General features: G+C 61.4%; 1 protein-coding gene across 4 annotated transcripts in view; it reads left to right on the forward strand.

Annotated features, from left to right (window-relative positions):
• The first annotated feature begins 509 nt into the window (after positions 1-509).
• The window catches only part of WIZ (WIZ zinc finger), a 29,409-nt gene continuing 15,050 nt past the window's right edge, over positions 510-14,868 (forward strand). For 2 of the 4 annotated variants that reach the window (XM_060182265.1, XM_060182266.1), the window contains exons 1-2: positions 510-616; positions 8,423-8,764. In XM_060182265.1, the coding sequence (XP_060038248.1) occupies positions 544-616; positions 8,423-8,764 (415 nt within the window). In that variant the 5' untranslated portion in view covers positions 510-543. Of the gene's footprint in view, positions 617-2,900; positions 4,810-8,422; positions 8,765-14,868 lie in introns of those variants that run through there. The other 2 variants (XM_060182264.1, XM_060182263.1) reach the window with 1 other exon arrangement.

Raw genomic sequence — 14,868 nt, forward strand, 5'->3', positions numbered from 1 at the left:
CTTAAATACTTATTTATTTGTTTGTTTATTTCCTTTCTACCAGAGTCCTGCTCAGCTCTGGCTTAGGGTGGTGCAGGGGATTGAACCCAGGACCTCAGAGCCTCGGGCAGGAAAATCTCTTTGCAGAACCCCTTGTCTCCTGATCTGTTTCTGAATCACACACAGAGAGAGCCCAGAGCCCTGCTCAGCAGAGCCTCAGGCAGGGGGAGAGTCTTTTTGCAAAACCATGATGCTCTCTCCCCAGTCCAACGGTTGCAGTGTGTTGTTGTCTCTACAAGAAAGAGGAGAAACAGAGACACCAGAACCCTGCTCTGCTCTGGCAGAAGGCAGTGCTAGGGAACTGAACCTGCATCTCCTGGACTTTGAAAGAAAAGTGTCACTCTGTCTATGGACACACACACACACACAGAGAGGAGGCAGCAAGCCCCGGGAGGGGAAGAGGACCCCTCCCCCAGACGCCCCCTTGCTCAGGGGTGGGGGGGGCATGGGGCTGAGGAGCCCTTCCAAGGCTCAGCCCCTCAGGGTCTCCCCTCTCTGTTGCAGATGGGCTGTCCCATCCCGGCCTCAGAGAAGCCTCCCCCCATGACAGCACCGACACCGATCGGATCAGCAGCTGGTGAGTGCCACGCTGGGCAGAGGCGAGAGAGACAGAGAGAGACAGAGAGAGAGGGGACAGGAGGCCAGGCCAGAGGAGTGGGCTTCCCGCAGGCACCCCAGTGACCACAGACCTACAGTCAACTGCTCCGGGCAGTGGGCAGGGTCCCTCCCCGTCTCTCTCTGCACCCACGACCGCGTCTGTCCCCTTGGGTGAGACCTACGGAGAAGGCAGGGCCTTGGGGGAAGAAAAAAAAAAACAGCAAAGAGAACTACCACCGTCTCGCATGACAGGAGACCACGCTGGATGCGGGGTAGGGGGGTTCAGGTCCCCAGTGGAGAGCAAGGCGGTGGGGGCCCGGGAGGTGGCTCAGCCGGTAGAGGGCGCGCCCGAGGTGGCAGGTTTGATCCCCGGCACCGTATGTACCAGCGATCTGACCTCTGTCTGTCCTGTCAAAATAAATGAATCGGGGAAACAGGCAGGACAGAGGGAGGGAGCGGGATGGGAGTTTCTTGCTGTACTTTTCTTTGTTTGGGGGTTCTTTTGCCTGATTGATTTATTTAGGAGAAAGAGAGAGAACAGAAGGGCAAGGGAGATGGCGTAATGGTTCCGCAAAGAGACTCTCCTGCCTGAGGCGCCGAGATCCCAGGTTCAATCCCCAACACCACCAGCAGCCAGAGCTCAGTGGGGATCTGTTGTCTCTCTCTCTCTCTCTCTCTCTCCATATATATATATATATATTTCTCTCTCCCTCTTTTTTTATCTTTATTTGTTGGATAGAGACAGCCAGAAATTGAAAGGGGGAGACAGAGAGACACCTGCAACCCTACCCCACCACTCGTGAAGCTTCCCCCCTGCAGGGTCCTTGCTCATTGTAACGTGTGCTTAACCATGTGTGCCACTGCCACCTGCTCTCCCTCCCATATATATATATATGTAAATTTTAAAAGACTTTACTTACGGGCCAGGGGTGGGAAAAGAAAAGTAATGTGGGGGAAATAGAGAGAGAGGGGGGTAGAGGGAAAGAGAGAGAGGGAGAGAGAGAGAGGCAGGCAGAGCCACCCTTTGGCACCTGCGACACTGAGAGTCGAACCTGAGACCTCAGCCCTGAGAGTCCAGGTCTTTAGCCACCGTGCCACCTCCTGGGCTGCCGGTTTGCTTTTGGTCTGGTGTCAGGGAATGAAGCAGGGGTCTTGCACATGCAAGGGTTCCATGGGGCAGCCTCCCTGGCTGAGTTTCCTTCCCCTGTAAGATGGGTTTATTCACCGGAGAGAGGGAGGGGAGGGGAGGGGAGGGGAGGGGAGGGGAGGGGAGGGAGAAGCAGTTTCTCTGTGGCACCTGTGATGCCAGGGGTGGCACCCGGAACCTCAGACGTCAAAGCCCGTTGTGTTATCCACTGTTCCCCCTCCCGGGCCGCCCCACCTGGTCTCTCTGTCTCTCTCTCTCTCTGTCTTTCTCGCCTTTTCCTTTCTTTCTCTCTGTCTGCATCCTGTCTTCTTTCTCTTTCTTCCTCTCTCCTCTCTCTTTTCATCTCCCCTCTTTCTCCTCTTTTTTTTAAAATTTATTTCCCCTTTTGTTGTCCTTGTTGTTTTATTGTTATAGTTGTTGTTGTTGATGTCGTCGTTGTTGGATAGGACAGAGAGACATGGAGAGAGGAGGGGAAGACAGAGAGAGAAGGGGAGAGAAAGACAGACACCTGCAGACCTGCCTCACCGCCTGGGAAGCGACTCCCCTGCAGGTGGGGAGCCGGGGGCTTGAACCGGGATCCTTGTGGATCCTTGTGCCGGTCCTTGCGCTTGGCGCCACCTGCGCTGAACCTGCTGCGCCACCGCCCGACTCCCTTTTTTCTCTTTCTTCCTTTCTCCTATCTTTCTCTCTCTCTCTCTCTTTCTCTCCTATCTTTCTCTCTCTCTCTCTCTTTCTCTCCTATCTTTCTCTCTCTCTCTCTCTCTCTCTCTTTCTCTCCTATCTTTCTCCCTCTCTCCCCTCTTTCTCTCCCCCTCTCTTTTTCTCTTTTCTTTCTTTCTTTCTTTTTTTTTTTGTAAAGAGCAGGAGAGAGGCCACATCATGTGAGGGGAGGGGACTGGACAAGAGAGACAGTTACATTCCATGAGCTGTGCCTGGCAGGTCTAGGGGTCCCCTGCACCCCCCATAATTACAAAAAAAAAAAAAAAACAACCCTGAGGTCTCAAAAAGGGAGGATGAGACGCACAGCTAACCTGTCCCATTGGCCCTTCCTTACAGCTGCTGGGCAGGAGGGGGCCTTGACTTCCGGCCACGCTCCCCAACCCGCCACCTTCTGGGCCACTTCCCAGGCCCCGCAGATGATGGCCGGGGTCTCTGGGAGCATACCCTGGCCCCCGAGGCTGGGGACGGCCTCCCGTTTGACCGGAGGTTTGAGAACTCGTTGATGAAACCCCTCAGCCCTCCAGGGCTGTGGTACCCCCAGAGCACAGCCACCCTCCTGGATGAGGGGCCCCAGTGCCGCCCCCGGTTCCCAGAGTGGCTCCAAGCCGCCGGAGGAGGGCACCCTGGGGCCGGGGACTCGGGGCCACCCAGGCCTCCTCGTTGCACGGCTCACCTGCCTCTGGACAAGACCTCGGACGCGGCCACGGCGGGGGTCCTGGAGCCCCGGGCCCCCATCCGGGAACTGGCCACCTGGGGGCCCCCCAGGCCGGCCTCGGAGGTGGCCACACAGACGTGGACGGTGAACTCAGAGGCGTCGGTGGAGCGACTGGGGCCGCCCTACCTATGCCGGGTGCTGGAGGGTGTCGGGGAGGAGGAGGAGGACCAGGAGGAGGAGGAGGAGGAGGAGGAAGAGCCGGCCGTCTTCCCTTGCATAGAGTGTAGCATCTACTTCCGGCAGAAGAAGCACCTGCTGGAGCACATGAGGCAGCACCCTGGCCAGGAGCCCCCCATCCAGCCCGCCCCCCTGGCCTGCGGTGAGTGTGGCTGGGCCTTCGGGGACCCCGGCGCGCTGGAGCGACACAGGCAGCTCCACCAGGCCTCCCGGGCGAAGATCCTGGAGGAGATCCAGAAACTTGAGCGGGTGTCTCCCAGGGCCTCGGGCCGGCACGTGGGATGCCGTGAGCCGCCGGGCCTGGCTGCCCGGGGACCTCTGGGGACTGAGCCCCCCGGCCTGGCCCGGCAGCCCTACCGGGCCTCCCCGGGCCTGGCGGCCTGTGGCTTCCGCGGCTTCCCCGCGCCCAACGAGAGCCTGCTCAGGGACCACATCCAGAGGGTGCACACCAGCCACCGATGGGAGGAGGAGGAGGACGAAGAGGAGGAGGAGGGAGGTCCCCCAGAAGATGCAGAGGGCCCCGTCGGCCGGCCCCACACCGGCCAGGACGCGTTCTCTCACTGCCCCACTGAAGATCACTTTGGCAAGACTGAGTGGCTCCTGGCCCCAGCCTGGTGGGAAAATCGCCCCAGCAACGACCACCGGCCGTCCAGGTGGGAGGATTTCCCACCCCCGAGGCCTCTGGGCGGATCCGCCTTCCCGGCCGCCCTCTACCCACCTCCGCCCCGCAGAAGCAAAAGCGGGGGTCACCTGTCCGAGCTCCAGGCCTCCCTGGTTGGCCAGCGGTACCAGAGCAACGAAGAAGAGGAAGAGGAGGAAGAGGAGGAGGAGGAGGAGGAGGAGGAGGAGGAGGAGGAGGAGGAGACAGCCGCAGAGAGGATGGACTTGCCCTCCCAGAGTGCCGGGATCTTCCCCCCGCCGGCCGCCCTGGAGCTGAAGTGGACCTTCCGGGCAGCCCTGCGGGCGGCGGCCGTGGCCTCCCCTGGGCAGCGGCAGCAGCTCCGGGACGAGGTGCCAATGGTCCAGCTGTCCAGGCTGGGGCCCGGGGCCCTGACCGAGGCCGCAGAGATGGAGGCGGAGGAGGAGGCGGAGGAGGAGGAGGAGGAGGTGTTGGGGCTGGAGCTGGGGGGCGCCCACCCCCTGGACCTCCTGCTGCTGGACTCCCCTCTGGGCGGCGCCCTGGGGCTGGATGCACTCTTGGCCGGGGACCCCGCAGCGGCGGCGGGGCTGAGGCCGGAGACACGCAGGTGTCCTTACTGCCCTGACCGTTTCCACAACGGCATCGGCCTGGCCAACCACGTGCGAGGCCACCTGAACCGGGTGGGCGTGAGCTACAACGTGCGGCACTTCATCTCGGCCGAGGACGTGAAGGCCATTGAGCGAAGGTTCTCCTTCCAGAAAAAGAAAAAGAAAGGTAGGGGTGGGGGGAGGACCCCGGACTCCTCCCCAGAGACCCTAAGCGAGGGTGCCCGGGACACCCCACCTTCCAGCCTCCGGGATAAAAGTGTCTCCTGGGTAGAATGCACACATCACCGTGCACAAAGATCCGGGCTCGAGACCCTGCTCCCTGCCTGCAGGGGGGAAGCTTCACGAGCGGTAGAGCAGGGCTGCAGGGGTCTCTCTGTCTCATTTTTTTAAAAATTATATTTCTATATTTATTTGGATAGAGACAGCCAGAAATCGAGAGGGAAGGATAGAGAGGGAAAGAGACAGAGAGACACCTGCAGCCCTGCTTCACTCACGAAGCGTGTGAAGCTTTCCCCCTACAGGTGGGGGCCGGGGGGCTCGAACCCGGGTCCTTGAGCACTGTATCATAGGCACTCACCCAGGTGTGCCACCGCCCGGCCCCCTTCTCTCTGTCTCATTTTCTCTCTGTCTCCCCCCTTCCCTGTCCATTTCTCTCTGCCCTATGAAATAAAATAGAAAGGGGGAAAATAGATCTGGAACCTGGCTCCGCGCTCTTGGTAAAGCGTGAGTGCTACCAGGTAAGCTGACCCCCAACCCCGTGAAGGAACAATGTGTTTTTTATATTTATTTTCCCTTTTGTTGCCTTTTTTGTTGTTGTTGTTGTTGTTATTGATGTCATCGTTGTTGGCTAGGACAGAGAGACATGGAGAGAGGCGGGGAAGACAGAGAGGGGGAGAGAAAGACAGACACCTGCAGACCTGCTTCACCGCCTGGGAAGCGACTCCCCTGCAGGTGGGGAGCCGGGGGCTCGAACCGGGATCCTTGTGCTTCGCGATACGTGCGCTTAGACCACTGCACTACCGCCCGACTCCCGGGACAACGTTTTTTAAAAATGTAATTGTGGGGGAGTCAGGCGGTGGCGCAGCAGGTTAAGCGCACATGGCGCCAAGCACAAGGACCGGCGTGAGGATCCCGGTTCGAGCCCCTGCTCCCCACCTGCAGGGGAGTCGCTTCCCAGGCGGTGAAGCAGGTCTGCAGGTGTCTGTCTTTCTCTCCCCCTCTCTGTCTTCCCCTCCTCTCTCCATGTCTCTCTGTCCTACCCAACAAGGATGACATCAAGAACAACAACAATAAAAACAGCAAGGGCAACAAAAAGGAAATAAATAAATATTAACTGTTTTTAAAAATGTGATTGTGGGGTAGGGGTAGATAATATAATGGTTCTGCAAAGAGATTTTCATGCCTGAGGCTCCAAAGTCCCAGGTTCAGTCCCCTGCCCCACCCTAAGCCAGAGCTGAGCAGGGCTCTGGTAAAAAAAAAAAAAGGTAGAAAGAAAGAAAATGTAAATTGTGTAGTTGTTTTTATTTGTTTATTCTTTGTGTGATTAACACGAATGTTCCTCTAAAACGGATATGACTGAGTGTGGCTGTTTTCCAATAAAACTGTTACCTACAAAAAGAGAAAGTGGAGAATGGGAAAAATGGCCACCAGCAAGAAGCCTGTGGCAATGGGGGGGGGTCGCGAGCGGTGCGCAGCCGGTTAGGACCCGGGTTGGGGCCCCCCGGCTCCCCACCTGCAGGGGAGTCGCTTCACAAGCAGGGAAGCAGGTCTGCAGGTGTCTGTCTATCTCTGTCCCTCTCTGTTTCTCTCTGTCCCATCAGAAAGAAAGAAGGAGAAAAAGGACAAAAGACGGCTGCCAGGAGCAGTGGAGTCCTAATTCTCTCTTCTTCGTTATCATTATTATTATTAATTTTTACTTATTTTCCCTTTTGCTGCCCTTGTTGTTTTTATTGTTGTAGTTACTGTTGTTGTTATTGATGTCGTTGTTGTTGGACAGGACAGAGAGAAATGGAGAGAGGAGGGGAAGACAGAGAGGGGGAGAGAAAGACAGACACCTGCAGACCTGCTTCACCGCCTGGGAAGCGACTCCCCTGCAGGTGGGGAGCCGGGGGCTCGAACCGGGATCCTTACACAGGTCCTTGCGCTTTGCGCCACCTGCGCTTAACCTGCTGCGCTACCGCCCGACTGCCATAAAGATTTATTTATCTATTTATTTTCCCTCTTGTTGCCCTTGATTTTTATTGTTGTTGTGGTTAATGTTGTTCCTATTGTTGTCGTTGTTGGATAGGACAGAGAGACATGGAGAGAGGAGGGGAAGACAGAGAGGGGGAGAGAAAGACAGACACCTGCAGACCTGCTTCACCGCCTGGGAAGCGACTCCCCCTGCAGGTGGGGAGCCGGGGGCTCGAACCGGGATCCTTACGCCGGTCCTTGGGCTTCGTGCCACCTGCGTTTAACCCGCTGCGCTACCACCCGACCCCCCTTTTTTAATTTATTTTTTTAAGATTTATTTATTGGATAGAGATAGCCAGAAATAGAGAGGAGGACGGGAGATAGAGGGGAGAGAGACAGAGAGACACCTGCAAACCTGCTTCGCCACTCCTAAAGCTGGGAAGCAACTCCCTGCAGGTGGGGACCGGGGGCTCGAACCTGGGACCTTGGGCACTGTAATATGTGTGCTCAACCAGGTGTGCCACCACCCGGCCCGCTAATTTTATTTTTGAGAGAGATGCAGAGAGAGAAAGACACCGAGAGGAACACCAGAGCCCTGCTCAGCTCTGGCTCATTGTGATGTGGGGATTGAACCTGGGACTTCGGAGCCCCAGGCCCGGAGAGTCTCTTTTCAGAACCATGATGCTGTCTAACCCCCCCACCCCTCCACCCCCGCCGCCCAGAGCAGGTGAATTCCTAGTGCTGCCACCAAAACCCAGTGATAACCCTGGAGGGAGTTTATTTTTATTATTATTACTTTTCCCCCAGAGCCCTGCTGAGCTCTGGCTGGTGATGGTGCTGGGGATGGAACCCGGGACCTCAGAGCCTCAGGCAGGAGCATCTCTTTGCAGGACCATGGTGCTGTCTCCCCAGCCCCTGGCACTGTAGTTCTGCAGACAGAGTCTCTGAGGCTCTGAGGTCCCAGGTTCAAGCCCCAGCACCACCAGCAGCCAGAGCTCAGCAGGACTCTGGAGGCATAGTAATAATAAGAAAACTAAATAAACTAGAGGCCCATTGCATGTTTCCCCCAGGAGACTAGATCTGCGGGGGGGGGGGGGGGGGGGCTGAGGTTCTGACCCTTCTCTGGGGGCCTGAGGGGTAACGGACACCCACAAACCTCCTCATTCATGTTTCTTTCATTCTCTATTCGATAGAGACGGAGAGAAATGGAGAGAGTCGGGGGAGGTAGGGAGAGAGACAGAGAGACACCCGCAGCCCTGCTCCACCGCTCGTGAAGCTTTCCCCCCTGCAGGTGGGGACTGGGGACTCGAACCCGGGTCCTTGCGCACTATAATGTGTGCGCTCAGCCAGGTGCTGCTTCTCCCCCCCACACTCCCCCCCCCATGAATGTGTCAAGTGACTGTTCAGAAAGACACAGACAAGCGAGGGTATCCTGGAAGGCTTCCCAGAGTTGGTGTGGATGGGAGGGACATGGAGCAGGGGGTTGGGGGGGGCCTTGGGGAGGACTGGAGGGCGGGCTTCTCCTCCAGGGACGGGACGGCCCCTACAGGCAGTGTGTGTGTGTGTGTGTGTGTGTGTGTGTGTGTGTGTCCCTCCTCTCTCCACAGTGGCCAACTTTGACCCCGGCACCTTCAGCCTCATGCGCTGTGATTTCTGCGGGGCTGGCTTTGACACTCGCGCCGGCCTGTCCAGCCACGCCCGGGCTCACCTGAGAGATTTCGGCATCACCAACTGGGAGCTGACCGTGTCGCCCATCAACATCCTCCGAGAGCTGCTGGCCGCCTCGGCCGCCGAGAGACCCCCCAGCCCCCTGGGCTGCGAGCCCGGAGAACCCCCCGGAGGAGGCGGCAACGGTGGCTTCCTCACCTCCTCCCGCCGGCCACCGCGCTTCCCTCTGGTGCCCTTCCCGCCTACCTGGGCCGAGGACCCCGGGCCCGCCTATGGAGATGGTAAGGGGGTCTGGGGGGGATGGGGTGGGGAGGGGGGGACAGGGTACTCAGCCACCCTGCAAAGTACAAAGTACGGCTGTGATGCTGACTCCTCTTGTCTGCTCTCAAGCTCCCGCTCTTTCTCTCGCGCGCTCTCTCATTTTTATGGGGGGAGGGGATTAATGCCTGGCCCCCCCATAAAATGAGATTCCCCGTTCCCCATGCCAGAGACCCCCCCCCCGACATGGGAGAAGGGAGTGGCCCAGGAAAGGCTGAAGAAGGAGGGTGTTGGGGGTGACCCCCCCCAGTCTGGGCATGTGGCCTGAACACTTGGCTGAGTCTGGGGTATCCTGGGGGGGTGAGGGGCAGAGCCCACTTTGGGGTGTCCGTCTGGCTCCAGCCCTGCCCCTCCTTTCTGTCACACCACCACTGCAGGGGTACCTGTATACCCTCAGCCAGTGTCTTCCTGCTGGAGGAAAGAGAGAGAGAGAGAGAGAGAGAGAGAGAGAGAGAGGAAGGAAGAGAGAAAGGATGGGCTAGGGAGACGGCGTAGTGGTTGAGCAGAGAGATTTTCGTGCCTGAGGTTGTGAGGTCCTGAAGTCCCAGGCTCGGTCGCCGGCACCACCATCAGCCGGAGCTCAGCAGGGCGCTGGTCTCTCTACGTCTCTGTCTTTCTGTATTTCTCATTCATTAAATAAATAAAACAAACTCTCTTTAAACAGAGAGAGAAGGATGGAGGAAGAAAGAGATGAGGAAAGGAAGAAAAAGGAAAGAAAGAAAGAAAGAAAGAAAGAAAGAAAGAAAGAAAGAAAGAGGGAAGAGAGGAAAAAAGGAGGAAGGGAGAAAGAAAGAGAGAGAGGAAGAAGAGGAATGGGAGTCAGATGGGGGCGCAGCGGGCGAAGCGCAGGCGGCGCAGAGCGCAGGGACCGGCGGGAGGATCCCGGTTCGAGCCCCCGGCTCCCCACCTGCGGGGGAGTCGCTTCCCAGGCGGTGAAGCAGGTCTGCAGGTGTCTGTCTTTCTCTCCCCCTCTCTGTCTTCCCCTCCTCTCTCCATTTCTCTCTGTCCTAGCCAACAACAACAACTATAACAACAATAACAATAACAACCACAGCAAGGGCAACAAAATGGGAATAATAGCTTCTAGGAGCAGTGGATTCATAGCGCTGGCACCGAGCCCCAGCGATAACTCTGAAGACAAAAAAGAAAGAAAAGAAAAAAAGGGAGGGAAGGAAGGAAGGAAGGAGAAAGAGGAAATAGAGTGAAAAGAAGAAAGGGAGAAAGAGAAGGAAAGGAAGGAAGAAGGAAAGGGAAGGGAGGGAGGGAGGATCTAATTCAGGGGAGGGTCAGTCACTGTGTCCTGTCGGGGTCCGAGTGACTCAGAGGAGTTGGAAGCTGCCCCCTGCCACCTCAAGGTCCCTAAGTTGGCAGAGGCTGGGGCGGGCAGGGACAGCTGAGGTCCTCCCAGATGGCGTGGGGGGGTGAGCGGTGACGCTGGGCTCAGGGGGCTCCCCAGACCCCCAGATCTGAGGAGGAGGGACGGGACGGGAGAATTCTCTGGAACGATGGTGGAGCTTGAAGTGGGGCGGAGGAGATGTTCTAGAAACGGGGTCCCCTTGGGGCTGACCCCAAGGAGGTGACTTCTGGTGAAAGAGAGGGGTGCTGGGAACTTGGATGCACCTGGAGGCGGGAGGTGGAGAGCTGGGGTGTCTATGGGGTGCTCTGGGGAGCGGGTGCAGGGGCAGGTGATGTGGGGGATCTGGAGTCTGGCTGGAAGTGGAGAACTGGGGTGTCTCTGGGGCGTCCCGACTTGGGGAGCCGGGGATGCCGGGGTCCCACAGCCTGAATGCACGGGCCGGCTGGAGGTGGAGAGCTGGGGCTGTCTATGGGGCGTCCCGACTTGGGGTGCAGGTGATGCCGGGGGCCGGCAGGCTGAGTGCACGGGCCAGCTGGGAGTGGAGAATAGGGGAGCCCGTGGGGAGCCCAGGTGTGTCTCAACTTGGGGTGCAGGGACCAAGGGCAGGGGATGTCTGGATTCCGGGAGCCTGATTGCGCCTGGTAGCTGGGGGTGTCTATGGGGTGCTATGGGGAGTGGAGCACTGGGGTCTCTCTGGGAGCGGGTGTCCCACTCGGGGTGCAGGGTGCAGGGGCGGGTGATGTGGAGGATCAGGGAGCCCGGCTGCAGGTGGAGCACTGGGGGTGTCTCTGGGAGCGGGTGTCCCACTCGGGGTGCAGGGTGCAGGAGCGGTTGATGTGGGGGATCAGGGAGCCCGGCTGCAGGTGGAGCACTGGGGGTGTCTCTGGGAGCGGGTGTCCCACTCGGGATGCAGGGTGCAGGAGCGGGTGATGTAGGGGATCAGGGAGCCCGGCTGCAGGTGGAGCACTGGGGGTGTCTGTGGGAGCGGGTGTCCCACTCGGGGTGCAGGGGCGGGTGATGTGGGGGATCAGGGAGCCTGGCTGCAGGTGGAGCACTGGGGGTCTCTCTGGGGAGCGGGTGTCCCACTCGGGTTGCAGGGTGCAGGGGCTGGTGATGTGGGGGATCAGGGAGCCTGGCTGCAGGTGGAGCACTGGGGGTCTCTCTGGGGAGCGGGTGTCCCACTCGGGGCGCAGGGTGCAGGAGCGGGTGATGTGGGGGATCAGGGAGCCCGGCTGCAGGTGGAGCACTGGGGGTGTCTCTGGGAGCGGGTGTCCCACTCGGGGTGCAGGGGCGGGTGATGTGGGGATCAGGGAGCCCGGCTGCAGGTGGAGCAATGGGGGTGTCTCTGGGAGTGGTTGTCCCACTCGGGGTGCAAGGGCGGGTGATGTGGGGGATCAGGGAGCCCGGCTGCAGGTGGAGCACTGGGGGTCTCTCTGGGGAGCGGGTGTCCCACTCGGGGTGCAGGGTGCAGGAGCGGGTGATGTGGGGGATCAGGGAGCCTGGCTACAGGTGGAGCACTGGGGGTCTCTCTGGGGAGCGGGTGTCCCACTCGGGGTGCAGGGTGCAGGAGCGGGTGATGTGGGGGATCAGGGAGCCCGGCTGCAGGTGGAGCACTGGGGGTGTCTCTGGGAGCGGGTGTCCCACTCGGGGTGCAGGGTGCAGGGGCGGGTGATGTGGGGATCAGGGAGCCCGGCTGCAGGTGGAGCACTGGGGGTGTCTCTGGGGAGCGGGTGTCCCACTCGGGGCGCAGGGTGCAGGAGCGGGTGATGTGGGGGATCAGGGAGCCTGGCTGCAGGTAGAGCACTGGGGGTCTCTCTGGGGAGCGGGTGTCCCACTCGGGGCGCAGGGTGCAGGAGCCGGTGATGTGGGGGATCAGGGAGCCCGGCTGCAGGTGGAGCACTGGGGGTGTCTCTGGGGAGCGGGTGTCCCACTCGGGGTGCAGGGGCGGGTGATGTGGGGATCAGGGAGCCCGGCTGCAGGTGGAGCAATGGGGGTGTCTCTGGGAGTGGTTGTCCCACTCGGGGTGCAAGGGCGGGTGATGTGGGGGATCAGGGAGCCCGGCTGCAGGTGGAGCACTGGGGGTCTCTCTGGGGAGCGGGTGTCCCACTCGGGGTGCAGGGTGCAGGAGCGGGTGATGTGGGGGATCAGGGAGCCTGGCTACAGGTGGAGCACTGGGGGTCTCTCTGGGGAGCGGGTGTCCCACTCGGGGTGCAGGGTGCAGGAGCGGGTGATGTGGGGGATCAGGGAGCCCGGCTGCAGGTGGAGCACTGGGGGTGTCTCTGGGAGCGGGTGTCCCACTCGGGGTGCAGGGTGCAGGGGCGGGTGATGTGGGGATCAGGGAGCCCGGCTGCAGGTGGAGCACTGGGGGTGTCTCTGGGGAGCGGGTGTCCCACTCGGGGCGCAGGGTGCAGGAGCGGGTGATGTGGGGGATCAGGGAGCCTGGCTGCAGGTAGAGCACTGGGGGTCTCTCTGGGGAGCGGGTGTCCCACTCGGGGCGCAGGGTGCAGGAGCCGGTGATGTGGGGGATCAGGGAGCCCGGCTGCAGGTGGAGCACTGGGGGTGTCTCTGGGGAGCGGGTGTCCCACTCGGGGTGCAGGGGCGGGTGATGTGGGGGATCAGGGAGCCTGGCTGCAGGTGGAGCACTGGGGGTGTCTCTGGGAGCGGGTGTCCCACTCGGGGTGCAGGGTGCAGGGGCGGGTGATGTGGGGGATCAGGGAGCCTGGCTGCAGGTGGAGCACTGGGGGTCTCTCTGGGGAGCGGGTGTCCCACTCGGGGCGCAGGGTGCAGGAGCGGGTGATGTGGGGGATCAGGGAGCCCGGCTGCAGGTGGAGCACTGGGGGTGTCTCTGGGAGCGGGTGTCCCACTCGGGGTGCAGGGGCGGGTGATGTGGGGATCAGGGAGCCCGGCTGCAGGTGGAGCAATGGGGGTGTCTCTGGGAGTGGTTGTCCCACTCGGGGTGCAAGGGCGGGTGATGTGGGGGATCAGGGAGCCCGGCTGCAGGTGGAGCACTGGGGGTCTCTCTGGGGAGCGGGTGTCCCACTCGGGGTGCAGGGTGCAGGAGCGGGTGATGTGGGGGATCAGGGAGCCTGGCTACAGGTGGAGCACTGGGGGTCTCTCTGGGGAGCGGGTGTCCCACTCGGGGTGCAGGGTGCAGGAGCGGGTGATGTGGGGGATCAGGGAGCCCGGCTGCAGGTGGAGCACTGGGGGTGTCTCTGGGAGCGGGTGTCCCACTCGGGGTGCAGGGTGCAGGGGCGGGTGATGTGGGGATCAGGGAGCCCGGCTGCAGGTGGAGCACTGGGGGTGTCTCTGGGGAGCGGGTGTCCCACTCGGGGCGCAGGGTGCAGGAGCGGGTGATGTGGGGGATCAGGGAGCCTGGCTGCAGGTAGAGCACTGGGGGTCTCTCTGGGGAGCGGGTGTCCCACTCGGGGCGCAGGGTGCAGGAGCCGGTGATGTGGGGGATCAGGGAGCCCGGCTGCAGGTGGAGCACTGGGGGTGTCTCTGGGGAGCGGGTGTCCCACTCGGGGTGCAGGGGCGGGTGATGTGGGGATCAGGGAGCCCGGCTGCAGGTGGAGCAATGGGGGTGTCTCTGGGAGTGGTTGTCCCACTCGGGGTGCAAGGGCGGGTGATGTGGGGGATCAGGGAGCCCGGCTGCAGGTGGAGCACTGGGGGTCTCTCTGGGGAGCGGGTGTCCCACTCGGGGTGCAGGGTGCAGGAGCGGGTGATGTGGGGGATCAGGGAGCCTGGCTACAGGTGGAGCACTGGGGGTCTCTCTGGGGAGCGGGTGTCCCACTCGGGGTGCAGGGTGCAGGAGCGGGTGATGTGGGGGATCAGGGAGCCCGGCTGCAGGTGGAGCACTGGGGGTGTCTCTGGGAGCGGGTGTCCCACTCGGGGTGCAGGGTGCAGGGGCGGGTGATGTGGGGATCAGGGAGCCCGGCTGCAGGTGGAGCACTGGGGGTGTCTCTGGGGAGCGGGTGTCCCACTCGGGGCGCAGGGTGCAGGAGCGGGTGATGTGGGGGATCAGGGAGCCTGGCTGCAGGTAGAGCACTGGGGGTCTCTCTGGGGAGCGGGTGTCCCACTCGGGGCGCAGGGTGCAGGAGCCGGTGATGTGGGGGATCAGGGAGCCCGGCTGCAGGTGGAGCACTGGGGGTGTCTCTGGGGAGCGGGTGTCCCACTCGGGGTGCAGGGGCGGGTGATGTGGGGGATCAGGGAGCCTGGCTGCAGGTGGAGCACTGGGGGTGTCTCTGGGAGCGGGTGTCCCACTCGGGGTGCAGGGTGCAGGGGCGGGTGATGTGGGGGATCAGGGAGCCTGGCTGCAGGTGGAGCACTGGGGGTCTCTCTGGGGAGCAGTGTCCCACTCGGGGCGCTGGGTTCAGGAGCGGGTGATGTGGGGGATCAGGGAGCCCGGCTGCAGGTGGAGCACTGGGGGTGTCTCTGGGAGCGGGTGTCCCACTCGGGGTGCAGGGGCGGGTGATGTGGGGGATCAGGGATCCCGGCTGCAGGTGGAGCACTGGGGGTGTCTCTGGGGAGCGGGTGTCCCACTCGGGGTGCAGGGGCGGGTGATGTGGGGGATCAGGGAGCCTGGCTGCAGGTGGAGCACTGGGGGTGTCTCTGGGAGCGGGTGTCCCACTCGGGGTGCAGGGGCGGGTGATGTGGGGGATCAGGGAGCCCGGCTGCAGGTGGAGCACTGGGGGTCTCTCTGGGGAGCGGGTG

The sequence above is a fragment of the Erinaceus europaeus genome, chromosome 23 (genome assembly GCF_950295315.1).
Source record: "Erinaceus europaeus chromosome 23, mEriEur2.1, whole genome shotgun sequence".
Taxonomy (NCBI): domain Eukaryota; kingdom Metazoa; phylum Chordata; class Mammalia; order Eulipotyphla; family Erinaceidae; genus Erinaceus; species Erinaceus europaeus.